The 18,824-nt window shown below is 42.4% G+C and overlaps 1 protein-coding gene across 2 annotated transcripts; it reads right to left on the bottom strand.

The window, feature by feature from the left end:
- Positions 1-24: 24 nt before the first annotated feature.
- prr14 (proline rich 14) lies at positions 25-18,035 on the bottom strand. 2 transcript variants are annotated; one of them, XM_084328609.1, is made up of 10 exons: positions 17,907-18,035; positions 16,547-16,717; positions 16,176-16,335; positions 15,863-15,940; positions 14,191-14,231; positions 10,403-13,639; positions 8,997-9,285; positions 8,243-8,352; positions 4,260-4,328; positions 25-1,721 (listed from the first exon to the last, which is right to left on the bottom strand). In XM_084328609.1, exons 2-10 carry the CDS (start codon positions 16,687-16,689, stop codon positions 1,415-1,417), a joined length of 4,434 nt encoding a protein of 1,477 aa, XP_084184735.1. In that variant the 5' UTR covers positions 16,690-16,717; positions 17,907-18,035; the 3' UTR covers positions 25-1,414. The 2 variants fall into 2 exon arrangements, with proteins under 2 accessions (XP_084184735.1, XP_084184736.1); XM_084328610.1 differs by having other exon boundaries at positions 16,547-16,714; positions 17,907-18,007.
- Between the last annotated feature and the right edge of the window lie 789 nt (positions 18,036-18,824).

An 18,824-nucleotide genomic window follows, 5' to 3' on the forward strand; every position in this document is an offset into this window, starting at 1 on the left:
CCGTGCAATACATTTTTTGTGGATCTAGCCCACAAGTGTTTGTTTGGTCAATAATGTGGGTCTCCCAGTCCCTCCGCTCTGCAGTAAACACAAAATAAATGTTCTGGTATCCACTCACTTTATCCAATCCAGCTAGTTTTACACAAATGTGTCCTTGAAATAAGTCCTAATAAATAATCTACCAGTGCAGTAAGTAAATTTGGCTTGGCAAGATTTCTTGAAATAAGTAAAAAGATCTAGGGTTCTCTCTCCTGATTGGATAAAGTGGGAACGGGATACCAGAAAATGCATTTCCTGTTTACTGCAGAGCGGAGGGACTGGGAGACCCACGGTACTGATCAAACACTATATCAGCAATGGCTGTTGGAATGTAGAGCTATTTAACACATACATTTATTAATATTAACATAAATATTATTTACACAAAAGAATACCACGTACAGCACCTTTAATAAGGATGCACACACACATACATACATAAAACGCAATGACTACTGTGTTGATTCAGATTTCAAGTCAGACTTTGCAAAAGCACAGAGATTGATGCCAGTATTATTTGAGGGTAGAAAATAGTCAAAAGGACATGTCCAGAAACACCCACTTGGACGGCAGGCCTGGGTAGGTCTAAGTCAAACCGAACATACTGTACAGACGACCCATGCCCAGAGATGGTGCAGTGGTCAAAACCCTCGCCCCTGGAACCACAAAGTGCCCCCTGCTGGCCTAGGATCGAGTCCCGTGTCTCCTCTCAGGAGGGAGGAATATTATCACTTGCAAGTCATAACCGATTGTACGCCTATACAGAGCATAAAATATTGTACAAATACGATAATTACCATACATGTGGTAACAAGAGGCATGACTTATAGGCACGGCCACGACACACAACAATGGGGAGCCAGTCAGTCAGTGATATTAGCTATTGTAGGCCCTCAGGTATCCAGCAGACGAGTGTATGTATGTGTGTGTGTGTGTGTGTCGGGGGTATCAAAATGAGTGCAGAAATAAGTACAGTAGCAATGCGAAATACAATTCATAACAAATGCATGTACTATATACACAACGACCTCCTCTATAAAATAGAAGCAAATACGATCCAGGTCAGACTATACGGCAATGTTAAATTTTTTTCTTTCACTCTCAGTCTACAAGTGCTATACAGTGAACATTTCAAAATAGCACAATTCTTCTAATAATTCTATTCTCATAACAACACTAAGAAGTAGACTGGATGGACAGAAAAGCACCCGAGTGGTTAAAAGTTCTATAACATGATGTAAATCTTCATATTGGATGGATGGATGGATGTGGTGGTGACAATCATTTACAAAAATGTGATATCGACAAAAGAGCTCTGTGGTGGATCTCTCCGTTAACACTTTCCCAGCGAAGACCAAAAGATACCTCGACTGGGTCAGCAGCTTTCCTGGTCCGACGTTAGCCAGAGATCCAACTGGGCCAGTTTGGTGCAAAGGAGCGAGTCCAGCTCCTGCATGCTGATGGGCGGCTCCTCTTTGGAAGAGAGGTAGCCCCCGCGTCTCGGCCGCCCCCCCGGGACAGATGTCGCTCCGGCCTTCCCGGCGCCGGCGAGCGACTTCTTTGGTTTCCTGACCACGCCGACCTCGGGGAACTCCACCACGCGCTTCACGCGCCTATGTCCGAAGTGAGACTCGGAGCCGTTCCGCCGGCTGAGCGGCAGCTCGAAGATGGTCTCCAGCCGGCTGAGGCGGAGTGAGGGAGGGAGGAGGAGGATTAACGACGGGGTCAGAGTTCAAGTTTGTTTTTTTATTTGTCCGAACAAAATACAGAATACTTTATATTATGAAATTCTTGTTTCTTATGAGCCCCTGAGAGTGTGCTACATACAGTAAAGAGAAAGTAAGTTAAAAAAATTAAGTAAAAAGTAGGTAAAGTCAATATATATTTATATACAATATACAACAGTGAGGTCGCTGAACGAAAACACTGTCGAGGTTCTGGTGTCAACTACAGATACACAGACACCACTCATTTATGACCGATTTAAAGTACTTTATTATTATTATTATTATGTTATTTAACCAGGCAGGTTAGAAAATCCACCTAAAAGTACATACCCAAGTAAATGAGGCTATTTGCATATTCTTGGTATCTAGGGACATCTATGGACCTCATGGAATGTATTCCCAGTGTCAGGAACATTTTTGACAGCTACTTTATATTCTGTAAAATCTGAAACTAACCAAATGTCAACCACCCATTTTATTGTCTAATCTGATGAATTGATCATCCTTTCATTATTATTAAATAGTATTGTGCTAGCAGTACTCGGTTGTTCTTGGTATCCGTTACAATAATCAAGTATATTGGTGTCGGTGCACCTCTAGTGTCGACTGTATTCCAAACGGCAAAATATGCCGTTTCTCTATTTCTAAAAATGGCTGATGAAGACTTGAGCTATAAAACATGTAATGCATAAATGTGCCATTTAACAATCAAATATTGTGCATGGTTAAAACTAAGCAGTTTTACATTTACATTTAGTCATTTAGCTGACGCTTTTATCCAAAGCGACTTACAAGTTCTGTACGACAAGCCATCAGGAAGGGCACAACTCTATCAGCTGAGCAACAATGTTCATCAAAGTGTTGAGTGCTACAGTGTAGGTTAGTTTATTAGGACAAGTGCATGACAGTACGGTTAGTTAGGGTTAGATTTTTTTTTCTTCAGATTTAAGCTGGGGAATTAACACTAGCCATCAGTCAAACACTGGTACTGTGTAGATTTATCCAGAGCCTATTGAGTTTCAAGGACCATACCAGTCAAATGCTGACTGTCCCCAGACTGTCCCTGTCATTAACACATTTCGTCTGCATAGGTGTATAATATGCCATTGATGTTGAAAATATGCTCCATGAAACTTAAATGTCTCTAGGCATAGGTAATTTAGTTACCCTTGTAAAAATTACAATTATTTATTTTCACTAATGTTACTGTATTACTCTACTACAAGCTAGTCAAATTCGCAATCGGGAGCGCCTGGGAGTTAATGACAAGCACGCCCAACTGAATGTGGAAGTTTGACGTGCAGGGCTTCTAGTCGAATGTACAGTAGTGCAAATAAAAATTATAGTGGTTTCAAGAAGGCTGGGTAACTTTCAAACAACTTTCAAGTCTCATGGAGTATTTTCCACCCCTTTTCAATGTCAAAGGAATTTCAAACTAAACACACACCAGCTAAAACACACCGTAAATGCCTACGAACACAATATTTGTGAGGGGCAATCTCTGTTAACTCATTCAGCGCCAGTCACGATGATAGTCGGGTTAACTCGCCATCGCTTGAGCGCCAGACCAGAGTATAGTCGGGTTTTAATGGTTATTTTTAAAATTAGCGATATCCATTCATTTTCATCCATCCAGCCTGATGTTATCGTTGGGAATGGGTCCGAGCTTGCAAAAGGGCAAATACCGCCGCCTACGCCTTCCAGTTGGTATTGCACCCCATTGGGAATAGTCTATTTTATTTTCTGGGACAATCCAAGCCGTGCAGGCGTGGTTTAAATACTCAGGCGAGGTAGGCAGATACACTGATGCATCTGCACCTGCACCTGCGAGTTGCGGCTGTGTGTGTGTGTGGCTGTGTGCGTGTGTTGAGGAGGCTGCGGCGGAGCCCCGCGGTCCAATGCTCTTTTCATGTATGCACGAGGAAGGATAATACTGATAATCTAGTGTTGATTTCAGGAAGATACGATAATCAGGCGAAAAATTACAACGCGTTTAGTGTATTCCACTAAAACGCTATTACCGGTATCCGTCTTTCTCTGGAATTACTCAGAGGCACCCAAAGTTATACTCATATTCAAAAGGCTATAAAACGGAAATGTACAGATGAAAAAACAATCCGTTTTGTACATTTGACTGGATGCAACTAACTGATAATCGACAGGTGTATTAGACCCATAGCTATACTTTAAAATATATTTTAAGGACTCGCAAATCTCAGTCCCACCATTGACTTAGAGCGGTGGCGCACTAGCGCCATCTCGTGGATTAAGCGGTTGGCGCTGAATGAGTTAATGGCGGGAAGTCAACATTAGACTGGTATGGTCCTTTGTTAAGAGTTAAAGTATTGTCTAAAGGTTCTTTCCCATCCTAAAAATGTGCTGCTGTGGTTCTGCCAGTCAACTATCGTCACATTTTGGTCAATCATAGTCGACTATACAAATCCTTAGTTGGGGACTAGCCTAAATTATTAATGCATACGTGAATCATCTTACCCTTCAGGGGGCTTGGCGAAGTTCTTGTTGGTGTATATTTCCTCCAGACTGAACAGCTTCTTCTTCACCCTGTTGTAATACATGCAGTGTCAGAATGAATCCTCCTCAGTCTGGCTTCTGTTGTGTAAGGAAGCTCTCGACTGGCTCTAGTCACGCCGCCTGCCATATTGGCTGACAGACAGCCAAGTCATTATGATGGCAGGAGCTCTTGTTGACACCAAATGTTACAACTTTGCTATAAATAATGCATGTTGCCAATACTGAAATCATTTTTAGTAAATGGACTGCATTTTTATACAGCACTTTTCACCCATTCATTTTTGGATGACGAACAGCGTTTCATATCTCTCATCCTCAGTCAGCCAGCATATTATCATCTCGACTTGATATCTAAGAAATGTCCAGTTTCAAAGCATTATTGATCAAAAGCTGAACTATTTAACAAACAAGGGACGTGCAAGGATATCTGGTTAACCGATCATCAATTCATTTTATAGGGTGAATGTATGAAATAAAAATTTTAAATAAAGTGAACACGTGAGGTAGTAATAAGCAAATGAGCGATGTCTATAGACCATTTCCTGCTTGCTGTCAGTGCTGAGAAACAGCTGAGGCTAAATGAGCTCCTGCTCTGAGAGACAGCATGTTCTGAAGCACCAACCTCACTCATGCACTGAGAGAGAGAGAGAGAGGAGTCGGGAGGAATGGAGCGAAACCTTGTATCTTTTAAAGCATCTGGGCCTCCCGTCCACATGATATGTCATAATGTCCTGTGAAAATTCCCTCTAATTTTCATTTGGTTACCAAGTAACGTGCGTCCACTAAAAGTGCTTGTTTTTTCTACTGAAACTGAAATCTAGTTTGTGAAACAGAAGTATCTTGCTGAAATCCTGTGAGGCGTGTGTGTTTACCTTGCAATCCAGCTGAATTCGCGAGATAATGTGTGAGAGCCAGGAAAACAAAGAAGGATTCTATGGACTGGAGTAATGTTACCACTAGGGATGGGTACCGTTCACATTTGAACCGATACGGTACCGGTACCCTTTTTCGGTACTTTAGTCTCTAAAAATGTAATCTACCTACCTCAGTCGTGAAAAAAAATATCCAAACTTCAAATAACAACACTTTCGACTGTATTCGGCTTGCCATTGCCCCGACTGCTTTGTTGTTGAATCAAGTCAAATCCTAGGTAAGAGTATTGTAGAGGAGCCAAAGCTATATATTTAGGTTATTGTATTAGATGAATGTTTTATGTTTATATGTTTATTTTTATAACCTTACATTGAAACGGCATTAGGAATATTGATTGGATTTAGATAAGGCATTGAACCTTATTATTCGTCATAATAGAACATTTTAGAACATTCGTGATGTCACAGTATGATGTCATAGTCAAACATTCTAGAACATTTGTGATGGCACATGTCATAATGGACCATTCTAGAGCATTCGTGATGTCACAGTATGATGTCATAATCAAACATTCTAGAACATTTGTGTATCTATATATATTCAACAATTCTCTCATTGTGCATCTTGAAACAGTGCTGAGCAGTACTGAACAGATAGACTTAACAACATAGATTGGCCTGCATTTCTAGACCAGGGTGCCTTGCCTACCGTTTTGCTGTGGAAAGAGCCGGCAAGTTGATTTATGGCTTTCAGGTGAGGAGGAATTTTCATGTGACGAGTCGGCTGTATCTCACGTGAATCGATACTCTGTAGTACCGACGTGTTTCGGTAAGTACCTTTAAAAGTACCGAATTCGGTACCCATCCCTAGTTACCACTAAACGTTTGTTGCATTGAAATACAGCTACCTTAGTGTTATCTAAAAGATAAAAACAATGGTTTGTGCCAACAACATGCCGCCTACTTCGCGTAGCGCTCATAGTCTATTGATATGGACGACGGACACGGTTAAATTGTGGCTAGCTTGTGCTACATGGACCCAAACAGCCAGACATCCTGGCTGTTGCATAACACTTTCTCAAGAAATCTGCCGTTCCCTGCAGTGACCCGGGGTTCAAATCACAGTGTCAGCGGTACCTCCGGCTTGGTCAGTCGTCCCTACAAACACAATAAACAGTGTTCGCAGGTGGGAAGCCAGTGAGAGTATGAGTCCTGGTTGTTGCAAGAGCGACTCCTACTGGTCGAGCACCTGTTCAGCAGGGAAGGGATCTGGGGGAGATAGCGTGAATCTCTGTGTGCATTAGGCTCTCCCTAGGGTGCCGCAGAGATGCCAGGGGTGCCTTAAGATTTTTCACAATTTTTTTTAACATTCTTTTTGGATTACAGAAAATTATCACTAAAGTGCTATCTGTTGCAGCTGCACTGTTTTCCATGAAAATACCATATTTGGATAAGTTTGACCATTTCTCTAAATCTGAAAATCCTTATTTAATAAAACACAGAAAAGGATCACCAAGTTACTCTGGATAAAAAAAAACTTTACAGACAACATTGAGACAAAGCTTCCTGACACATCTCCATCCAAACTCTTGGAAGAACTCATTGAAATCTCATCTGATACCACCTGGAGAGCTAGTTTCAGAGTGTGGTGCTGAGTACCAAGTATCTCATGATGCAGCAGTTAAGGTGTTGATACCATTCAGCACCACATATCGGTGTGAAGCTGGCTTTTCATCCATGACAGCTCTGAAAACAAAATATAGGGCCAAGTTGAGCCTTGAGGATGACATGCGTGTTGCCTTGTCAAAGATCTCCCCACGTATTGACCGTATTATTAGCCAGCAGCAGCAGACCTCGCATTGAGCTAGAAATGTCCACTGAGTGAACGAGTGCTTATTTTCTGTATTTATTTATATTTTTTGAGAAATGGTAACTTGGTGATCCTTTTCTGTATTTAAAAAAAAATACATGATTTTCTGTTTTTGAGAAATGGTCAAACTTATCCAAATATGCTATTTTTATGGAGAACAGTGCAGCTGCAACAGATAGCACTTTAGTGATAATTTTCTGTAATTTTATTTAAAGAAATATGCTATTTGATTTACTACTACAAGCAGTGTAATGTCAACAGTACTAAGCCATTTAGACCTGAAACACCTGTTAATAATGCATTATATAGCCTGCATATACATACAAATGTGTTTCTCGGTTTCTTAAATAAACATTATTTTGAAAGCAAGCACTTTTGTCATCATTGTAGCAAAAAAGACGGGACCGGAAAAGTCTTTATCGTATGTAGGGGTGCCCTGGAATATTTTATTGAACACAGGGGTGCCTTGGCAGCAGAAAGATTGAGAACCCCTGGTACACCCTTCCCCAGACCGAGTAGAGCTGTGCAACCAGGGGAGAATTTGCATAATGACTAAATTAGGGGATGGAAGGAAAAGATAGAAGAAATCTGCCTTTCCATGAGTGAAGAGAGCTGCTGCAGTGCAGACAGAGTGGAGGTAATGTAACGGTAATCATTACAAATGGTAACTGTGACCGTTTTGATTGATAATAAGTATTAAGCATCGAGTATAACGTTATTGCAATAAGCTCAATAAGTAAGGGATAATGACGAGGTCATTGTCGCAAAATAATTGACCGACACGGAGTTTAGAACGTCAGTGAAGGTCAATTATTTTGCGACAATGACCGAGTATAGCTATACATTATCCCGCTTATTACATGGCTAACTTACTAACAATATACCTAATTCATTTTACACCATCGACAAGACAAGATCAAATGCAGACGCAGTTGTTCTGTGGCTCTGTCAGCCCAAATAAAGTGATTATTATTATCGCCGGCAGGTGTGTCTGATTGCACTGAAACAGTGCGTCAGTGGGCTTGATTGCTCCAGCTGCGAAAAAAATAATTCACCGCTGTCAGGGGCTATTGACCAATCACAATCAAGCATTTCGGCGATTGTTAAAATGCCATGTAATAAGCACAGATAATATTTGACCGGAATTGATCCCATTTGTCTGTGACATTGAATCTTCCGGGGCTTATGTATAAGATACATACCTGATAGCTTTAGGCAGGCCCATAGGTGTGAGGTTGTTCTGCGCTTTGGGTAAAGCTTTGCGGATTCTAATGGACGACACTTTCCCTCGCTCCTCGTGCTTAATCACCACCTGTAGAGTAGATTAGATTGCAATCCTCAGACCTTCATCGGGACCGAAATGTTGTTTTTGGTGTCAAGAATGTGATTCCAAGTGAGAACGGAGAAGACCTCCATCCTGTGCAAGGATGCTCAGGATTAAGCGGCTTAAGGGCTTAATATCACTGGGCAGCTGAATAGAATAGAATATAAAATAGAATAGAAATACTTTATTCATCCCGAGGGAAATTCAGCACTACAGATCGCTCACAGTAAACATTTAGGTAGTCAGAAACAAAAGTCACGAATAAGAATAAAGAATAAAATACGGTCCGGGATATACATTCTGTTATGTATTGTATATACATTCTAAAATATAAAATATACAGCCAAAAATATACAGAGATATCCAGTAAGTGTACAGTACTAAATGTAAATTGTAAAAACTTCCTGGACTTTTACTTTTAAAATCGACATTACAATTTTACACTTAGTACTGTACAGTTACTGTATATCTCTGTATATCTTTGGCTGTATATTTTAGATTTTAGAATGAGAGTTGTAATGAAGAGTTAAAAAAGTGTCCACATAGGTTTAAATAACCTTATTACATGGGCTTTGTTGAATACGCAATTCTGTGTTCAAGTGTTGACATTACACTACTGTATATAATGATACCTTGAATTCAGAATCCGACAGAGATTTCTCCTCTCTCATCCCCAAGTCCTCAAACTCCTGACTGGAGCAGCTTGTGCCATCTTCATCCTCCTCACTCTGCTGCCTGGTCTCACTCTCGCACTCCTGACTGGAGCAGCTTGTGCCATCTTCATCATCCTCACTCTGCTGCCTGGTCTCACTCTCGCACTCCTGACTGGAACAGCTGGTATCCTCCCTGTCTTCCTCCTCCTCACTCTGCTGCCTGCTGCCCGTCTCACTCTCGCACTCCGAGGGAACCTGTGACAAAGAGCTAGAGGAAGGGATCAATTCACAGTCGGTGCACAATGTCGACACACTTTAAGAATCACCATGAAAGTTCCCGTCACTGGAGATGAAGACAGTGGAGATGAAGACAATACATTTGGGGGTCATTGGTAGCCAAAAGGTTTAGAGATGTCGGCTCGTGACCGAAAGGTCGGCAGTTTGAATCCCAGAAACAAATCTGGTTATTTCAACTACCGTTGAAATGCCCTCGAGCAAGGCACTTAAATGAGGATGTATTTGTGAACATGCACCACTCTCTCCTAAGCTAGAAATCAGAAAAGCAATCAATCAGCGTTGAAAACATTCAGGGATTGCTCAATAAAATTTTGCCAGATAGGAAATGTTAAAGTATTGTCCCAGAGGCTTATAGTTATGTTTTTTTTTTTTTTAAGGAACATTTTCTTTTGCAAGGCATACAGAGGGCAAAACCAATTGTACAGACATAATTATCACACAAATACAATAATTATGGTCATCTGGCAACACAGACTGTGGTGGTAATAGGTAGTGTGTTTATGGTTGTGTGACTACACCCCCCCCCACAATCCCTCCCCCCAGGTTGTTCCTATAAATAATGTGGTCTTAAGGGGAACTATACCCAATTTCAGAATGCATACATGTTACTCTTATGATCCAAGATAGAAAATATTAGTAAACACAAACAACTCTCTCCCAGAGAGAGTTAAGAGTGCTAAAACTCTTAATTTGTGAAGACATCCGGTATAAAGTCTGAAGCTGCTCCATAGACAATGAATTGGGAAAGATGTGGTCGATGACACAGAGTCTGAACTGCAAACACTACAATAGAATAAAGTTAATATAAAATAATAATAATATAAAAAGGTCATACAGACATTCTGTGGGTCCACAAAATTCATTGTCCCATTCATTGTCTATGGAGCAGCTCCAGACTTTATACCTGACGACATCACAAGTTTGAGTCTTACTTCTCTGGTTTCTAGAGAGAGCAGCTCATGTTCACAAATATTGATTGAACTTTCTTAGGCCATGGAAATAACATATTGCAAATCTTAATTTGGAAGGCATCCCCCTTTAAGTTACCTCGGCTGCTTGAATGAAGGTTGAATAAACGGGTCTATTACCTGCAAAGGACGGACTCTGTGGTGGTAGAGGCATCAGCCTTTGGGTGGAAACCGGCAAATGGGAGCCATGAAGGGGGCGTGGAGAGGAAAACGCCGGGGGAGGTGGGGGAGGAAACATGACTACAAACACTACTGCTGCTGCTGGCGGCTCCCCTCTGCTCCAGTTTCTTAGAGAGGAAGGCCAGGGGGCTCAAGAGAAAACGGGAGGCGAGGGCCGAGAGGGAGGTGGCGGGAGATAGCAGCGTGCTGGGAGACAGGTGGCAGGAGGAGCCGCCGTAGGAAGCGGCTCTCCTCGCGGGGTACACCTCCTTGCGCAGGCACAGCGGGGCGATCTCTCTCTCCATTTCCACACTGCTGACTGTGTGCCGGCGGGTACGCGTGGCTGATTTGTGCGCGTGGTGAATGGGAGGAATGTGGGGAGCCTGGTGCTGGTGCGACTCGTGGACCCTGATGTGCTGCAGCGAAGGTAGTGCAGAGCCCCAGGGCACATCGCGGTGGAGGAGCGAGAGAATATCCGGGCAGGAGTAGCTCCGCAACAGGCTTTGAGAAAGGCTGTTGTCCTCTGATGAAACGCTTTCCGCTATGGACAGGTCCATGTCCTCACCAGTGATTGTCTCCTCTGCCACTTCATCTTCAAGTCTTATGCCAACAATAAGCCTGCACTTTCTCCTTTGGCTCTCTGCTCTCCTATTTTTTAACCTTCTTGTGATATGCCTCAACCCAGGCTCATTGATGCCAATGCCAACCCCATCTACACATGGTTCCTCTTTCTCCTGCTCCCCGTTCAGGACTTCATCAGTAGTTTTGTTCTGACCGTGACTAGTGGATTCAAAGTCAGTAGGAATTGTCTCGTCTGCCAGAGAAACAGTAGTAGTCTCTTTTTTGCAATTGGCAATTATATGTTTCACTGTGTGTGAATTCAAATGTACATAACATTCTGGGTATAGACGAGAGGGTGTAGCTTTACATTCATCTTCAACTGGTTCCGGTTGGACAGATGAAGATTCAGCTTCGTCTTCTTCGAAGTGACCTTCTGTGACCGTCGTCTTGTACCCCTGACAGGAATCCTCTGCCACCGCTGTTCCATCTGATCCTGGAGATGCCCTCACTTTCTTTCTTGGCCTATCGGTTGGCTGACTCTGTCCCGTTTCCCTTCTCACTTCCTGAAGCCCGGCTTCTAACATCTCCACCAACAGGTCTGATGAGTTAGAATCCAAAATGTTGCCCAGTTCTGAAGTTGAAATCTCTTGTCTTCGTGGTTTCCGTTTGAGTGGTTTCTTGTCCAACTTCATGGCCTTGGTCGAACTCTTGGACAACTCCACATCCAACATGGGTGAAATATCCCTTTTTTTGCAGAGGGATTTTTGCTGGGCCTTGGGCGCTAGTTGAGATCTGACACGGATAGCATCTAAAGGCTGGACGATGAATTCTGTCAACTGCTCTTCCTTCACTTCCTTTATCAAAGTTGTTATCACTGTAGTTTCCACATTCATATTGTGAACATTCTTATCAGGTTCACCGCAATTGAAGGCAGTTATTCTCTTGGGCCTTTTGTTTGAACCACTGGTATTCCCCCGATCACTGCCGCCGTCTTGGCTGTTCTCAGAGGCACCGATGCAACGGTCCGGTGAGGACGCTGTCGTGGTACCAGGGGGTTTTTCAGTCTCCATATGTATTATGGATTCATTAATCGTGGCCCACCTCTTCTGACCCCCCCTCCCTCTTACACCGTTTGAAACAGGCACCTTGGTCCCGGCAGGTTTCAGAGCCGTTTCCATATCTATGACAGCATCTCTTGGAACCACCTCGTTCTTTGATCGTTTCAAGTCCGTCAACGCGCCCCGGTCTGACCGCACACCCGTTTTTCTACCGTCTTTATCGGCTCTCAGTGGCCTTTTCCTCTTCGCCAAGTCAGCCTCGCTATCTGCCCGAGAGGCCAGTTGTAATCTCCTCTTAGCTTTCCCAACTCGAAGAGTCGACTCCAGAACAGTGTCCTGCTCTCCTTGCCACTCCCCTTGTTGCTTTTCAACAAGTTCTGGATCTGGAGCGGAGCTCGCTAGGCTTTCATCGACAGCAATACCCCTGGAGGTGTTCCATGCGCTTTTTCGAACAGAAAGCCCATTGTCTCTTTTACCGCTATTATCTGCTTGACAGAGTGTGCCAGGTGGAGTGTAACAGACTGAGGATGGCAATGACAGGGTTCTTTCATTATCAAATAAGCTACTGACCTTCTCCGTAATATTAATTTGGGAAAACTGCTCATCACTGGGCTCGGACTCTGCCATTTCGACTGGTAAACGGCAGGAGCCATCTTGCTCTGAGGTGGCAGTAGAGATATCGGACGGCAAAGTCTTGGAGGAAACTTTCTGCGATGAAGACCTATTACCGATACATTTTTGACGTGACCGTTTCAACTGAGCGCCGCCCATCTTGACATTCTGCTCCTCACCGAGTGTCTGGTCAGAGGGGTGGAGGGACAGAGAGGAGGTGGTGGTGAGAGAGGATTTAGTCGATTCCGACCCGTCTTCAAAGCTATCACGGAGTAAAGGACTGCGTTGTAAAGGCACTGAATTAGCGTTTGTTTCCTCCAAAGTCAATTCACATTTATCCCCCTGTACACGACCGTGTGATGACAAATCCACATCAAACATAAATTCTTGTACAACTGGATGTTTATCAACAGCTATTTCAAGGCTCTTCCTCAGAATTCCGGTTTCAGACAACTTTAGTTGGGCCGAATAACCAGTAAGATGGTCAGCTTGATTTTTTTGTTTGGAACCAATATTGGTACAGGAGATGTGCCAATTCTCTGATTCTGTGACAGCTTCACTGTCCTCACTCCCATTCTCCATTTGTCCTTGTACATCCAAATCTTCTCCGGCCTCTGTGAGTTCATCGCTAGACGTACCGGCAGCAGGTGGCTCGCTCTGGTCGACCTCATCTGGGTGGTCACAGGACGGCGGTGGAGGAGGAGGTTTGAACAGTCTAACGGGGCTCATGACAATCTCCGTGAAACTGGCCATCTTGGATTTGAACGACTGAAACAGCGGGCCAATCACCCATCTTTTCACAGAGGACGACGTCTCTGCGGCCCGTCCAGCGACACGCTCCCCGTCATCAAACATGGCCGACTGATTGGTGTCAAGGTCGCGCTCAGAATTTACGATGGGCTGTTTCTCTACATTTTGTGTGGTTGATGGAGTTGCCTTCCTCCTTGTGTCTGTCTGGGTCTTTTGTCTATAATAAATGTAAAAAAAAAAGACAAAAATAATCATAAAGCATACAGTAAAATGTTGTCATTCCTAAGGGAAGGAAATTCACTTTTGCTGTGGTGCCACCCGACCCCGACAGATATTGAGCATTTGGTTTATAAGGCAATTCAATCTAATCCTTAAAATAATCCAACTAAAATGTATCCAACTAAAGTTAATCCAACTAAAATGAATGCCTGTCTCCAATGAATAGGGAGACAATGTCCGACGTGTGAGAATTAGGGCACTTTAATAAGCGATGAGGCCAACAATGTTATTATTAATTTCCTATCATTTTCCTTCAAATAAATATAAAAGCTAGATATTTGTCATTTGAAACAGAGTCTGTGACCACATACATCTACATGCATGCATTCATACACACCTTCACACAAACACATGCCAAATGTCAGCCTCCTAGGTGAAAACTGTGGTCACTACTCTAGTGGGTGAGGACACTTTTATGGACAGACCAAAAAACAGAGCAGGCTATAGAGCTGCTGATCACAGCTAAAAACAATAAGCTACCATACTCACATTGTTGGGCACTCTGTATCAACATCGAGATCAAGTGAATCCTGGAAATAAAATATTTAAGATTAAAATATGATAAAGAAATACATGAGCTCACTTAAAAGGTTTTGTGCAACCACAAAACAGTTCAACAAAGATGATACTGTACTCTGTATTATCTATGGCCTCTAGGCCAGGGGTTCCCAAACTTTTCAGGCCGGGGCCCAGAAAATAAGGCGTCAGAGAGCCGCGGCCCAATGCACATTGTCTGGCTTTTTTTTTTTTTTTTTTGCCATGCGACCGATTTTTTAAGCCAAATATCACTTCAATCCTATTAAGTTAGTTCAAGTTAGTTATTCATTTATATGTGCTATTTATGAGAGGGCTAACTTGTTGCAAAATAATAATGATAATAATAATAGCCTCATTAAAATACTATTGTTGCTTCGGTTGTTTTCAGCGTTTTATGTGCATAATCTGTTATTTAGTTTGAAATGTTCGTTGAAATAAGTAGATTTTTCGTTTTTGTTTATTTATTAAGTTAATATAAAACCATATAGTCACATTTTAGAATACAATAGAATAGAATTTTAGAATACAACTAGAAACACTGTCCTAGCCTGCTTCTAAGTTCAGTGGCCTGACAATTTTTTTTTAAATAATTAAATAAAAAAAAAAAAAAAAAAAATTTAATTTTTTTTAAATCATCTCGCGGCCCATCCGTGGCTGCTCGCGGCCCACCTTTGGGTCGCGACCCCGACTTTGGGAACCACTGCTCTAGGCAATAGTAGGTCACATTAACAGACGAGCGATTGGTTGTCTGTGTTAGATGCAACAGACCGTGAAGGAGGATTAGATCACCCAATTAACCCGATCACCAATACACTGTATAGGTCATTACTGTTACTATACACAGCCATACTGTATAGCTGTGGCCCAAACACCCTGTTGTCCAAACAGATTACAGACTAGGGCTGAACTACATCATTCAAAGCTTCCAACGTGTGAATGTTGCAGATTTTATCATTATGTGCAGTTGCTAACAAAATGCTAGGCTACTAAACTAGTACTAAAATGTCTTTATAAAAAGAAAATATGTTTTACTGTCAAGATGGACCAAACATTTTGGCAATATGGAAGACAAACCACCAAGCAGTAGTTACAATTAATAGTCTAGTCTAAAGATGTGGGTTAAGTGATGATCATAAAGGTCAAGTGACGGCTCTTGTTTTCATTCAAAAGCAGACCAAATTTGGAGTTGAAGTCCCAAATATTTGTAGCTTCGTGTGAAAACCTCCTTCCGAGTGTCAAATGAACGGAATAAAAAGAATGTTGATACAGCCCTATTACTGACATTGACAGGAATATAGATATGGAAACTTAATACCACCCAACCCCCTCCAATGTACAGTTTCTTCCCCCTCAAATGTATATATAATAGTATATATGCTCTCTTTTAGAAACTCTGTCTCTTATATGTCATAAATGTCTGGATGTAACAGTACTGTTTATCTGTATGTCGTGTATGTCATACATGTTACGATGATGGCTGTCAAAATGGGGGACCCTGATGTAAACAAGACTAAAGTATTTCTCTGGTCTGCATCCCCTTAACAATTGTTTGTATTGAGCCGTACTGTATTGTACCCATTCTGCAATCTGTTAATAAAGTTTTCAATCAATCAATCACACAAACCTGGTTTTGTCTTGGTTGTTGTGTGGGGGCTGCATCAGCTCTGAACAGTTTTACTGACACGGACTGAGACACTGGCACCTAGAGATCAGGGACACAGGCATCGTGTGAGCTGTGTGTATTTGGCAATGCAAGTCCATAAAAATACATACATTAAGTATTTTAAGTTTTAAAGGGCGGGGTGGAGGGAAGAAGACATCACAGACAGTGTAGCCGAGGAGTCGTAGGACAGCTGGAGAAACAAGGGGATGAGGAATAGGATTTTCTTAATAGAGAATATTATTGGGGGGAAAAAGTATTAAGTTTTAGCTGCTACCATGTTATTCTCCCTCGCTCTGTCGGTGGAGGACGGGGTTCGTCTCGATGGTCTCTGGGCTGCGACGTTGTCCTTGTGGCTCTGCCTCTTCTGCCTCGGCTCCTTAAACCCCTGGATGCGCCCGCTCCTCCTCTTACTGGGCCGCCCATCATCCTCAATGCTGGGAACACAGAGAAAAAATAAAACAGCCCACAGTCAACAATCTGCACGTTTTGTTAAACACTGAGGAGGACTGACCACGTGCAGTAGTTGGGCTACATGTCATCTACGTGTCGGGAGGGAAGTGTGTCAAAATAAGCAGAGGGGGAAATCGGAAGGGGAAAACGGGAGAGCCAAAGGGGGAAAAAAGGTGGTTGCCGGGAGAACTATACCTGGGGGTGACGGAGAAAAGGGGGAGGATGGGTGGTTGAGGGTCACTGTGGGGGGGTGCACTACAGAAAGACTTTGACGGAATGGCATCTTCCTCCATCGGACAAATTATTGGAGGGAGTGAGTCAGGGGGATAAGTCAACATCCCCGTGTTCTCTCTCCCCCGTCTTCTGCTGAAAATAACAATAACCAAAGGGGAAAAAAAAGAAAACATGCAGCGTGTCAATTCAAATGTCGGAGCATTGGAAAGTATACGAAACGATTCACTTACTATCTGGCTGGCTAGGGACGGGTTCTGCAACGAAGACCAGGCGGAATAAATAATTGTTTCTAAAATAAAATGCAAGCGAGTTAAATTAGCTAAATAATTAACGTTGGGCAAAGATGTATGCTTTGTGGAGCATTGGTTCTTCTCAGACGTTTTCATGTCAAGGACCCCTAAATTGACACCTGAAGATTTTGTGTCAAGGTCCCCCATCTGAGAAGATATTTGTTGTTTGATGTGATTTAGTCCACAATTCCAAAACAGTCTATACTGTAGATGAGGAGATAACATAGTCTCATTTGGTTAACATCTAGTGAATAAAACATAATGAATAAAACACATTTCACAATTATAATGAGTTAAATTAAACTATTGGTAATTTAGCTGGGTCCCTGGAACCCAGAGAACCAGTGTTCTAGAGACTAACAATATTTGAATATCCTTCGAGTTGTCATGGAGATTAAACTTCAAGAAACGTTGACGTTATGTCTCTCTCCAGCCAGCTAGGTTAACAACGCTAGCACAAATGGACCAAAATCGTAGGATTTAAAAAAAATATATATTTCAATCGACTACTTCCGCGATAAGGCCTAATTAAGATGATCAATGTGTATAACTGACGGAATATGAGACAATTGGAGCAACGTTATATTAATAATTCATTGATTGATAATAACTGAGGCCTTTTTTTGTCTTTTTTTTTTAAAGCCGCTTTGATCAAAAGAGCTGTCTATTTGCTGGAAGATCCAAAGTTTCGAACATGAAACGTTACCTGCTACTAGGCCAATGATGCTGTGTGAGAAGAACACAACACAATGTGATAGGTAACAGTTATTATACATGTGACGTGTGAGCCATATAAATAAAGTTAAAACAATCCCATCTACACATGGTTTAATCAATATATAATGTTATACGCTATAACGTCGTTAGCTAAATGCGTTAGTGAATAACGTCCACTAGGTTTCTCCACCGGGCCAGGGAATAGTCTTAGCCACCTTTTAGACGAGTCGTAGCCACTGACTAAGCTTGCACAAAATGACCAGTTTATTAAAAAAAATGAAAAAATGTAATAAGCTAACGTTTGATGAACTCACCACACTGATATCTTGACAGGTCACTAGTAGCCTACTCCATTGACAGACGTATGGTTGGTTCCACACAAACATCATCACAAACAAGACATGCCGGGGTACGGCGCCCTACAGCGTCGCCTTGCAGACGCCGTGTCCGTTTACCAAACGCTACAACCAGACAGGCGGATAAACCAATCGGCTTTCGGTTAATAGTCGGTGCGGATTTTTCCCCGTGGCCTATGTTTGCGAAGACGATCTCTGATTGGCTAGCCGCGTACAGCGGCTGATTGGTTTAGCGCCGAAGGGTCTCTTCCGCCTTGTACATAATTCTCTGCTTCAAAGTGGTTATGCTTTGGCCCTCTTTCGAAGTGGGTTATGCTTAGAGTTAGGGTTAGGGTTAGGGTTAGGGTTAGGGTTAGGGTTAGGGTTAAGGAAGGTTAAGGTTAAGGTTAAGGTTAATGTTAGGGTTAGGGAACAACATATGTACAGCATACAACAGCACAGGGAAGCATGTACAGCATACAACATATGTACAGCCCCCACCCACCCCACCTACCCAACCTCCCCCAATGTATAGTTTTTACGTCAAATGTATATACTCTTTTCTGGACTCTTTTTGTATCACAAACAGTACTGTATTTGCAAATCTGGTATGTCATAAATGTATAGATGTAGCAGTACTGTATATCTGTATATGTCATGATATGTCCTGATGAATTGAAAATGGGGGACCCTGATGTAAACAAGACGAAAGTCTTTCTCTGGTCTGCATCCCCTTAACAATTGTGTGTATTGAGCTGTGCTGTATTGTACCCATTCTGCAATCTGTTAATAAAGTTTTCAATCAATCAATCAATCAATCAATATCAATTGTTAGGAGGAAGAGACCCTTCGGCGCTAGATCAATCAGAGGGGGTCTTCGCTGTACGCGGCTAGCCA

This window comes from Notolepis coatsorum (assembly GCF_963971535.1).
Source record: "Notolepis coatsorum genome assembly, chromosome: 14".
Taxonomy (NCBI): domain Eukaryota; kingdom Metazoa; phylum Chordata; class Actinopteri; order Aulopiformes; family Paralepididae; genus Notolepis; species Notolepis coatsorum.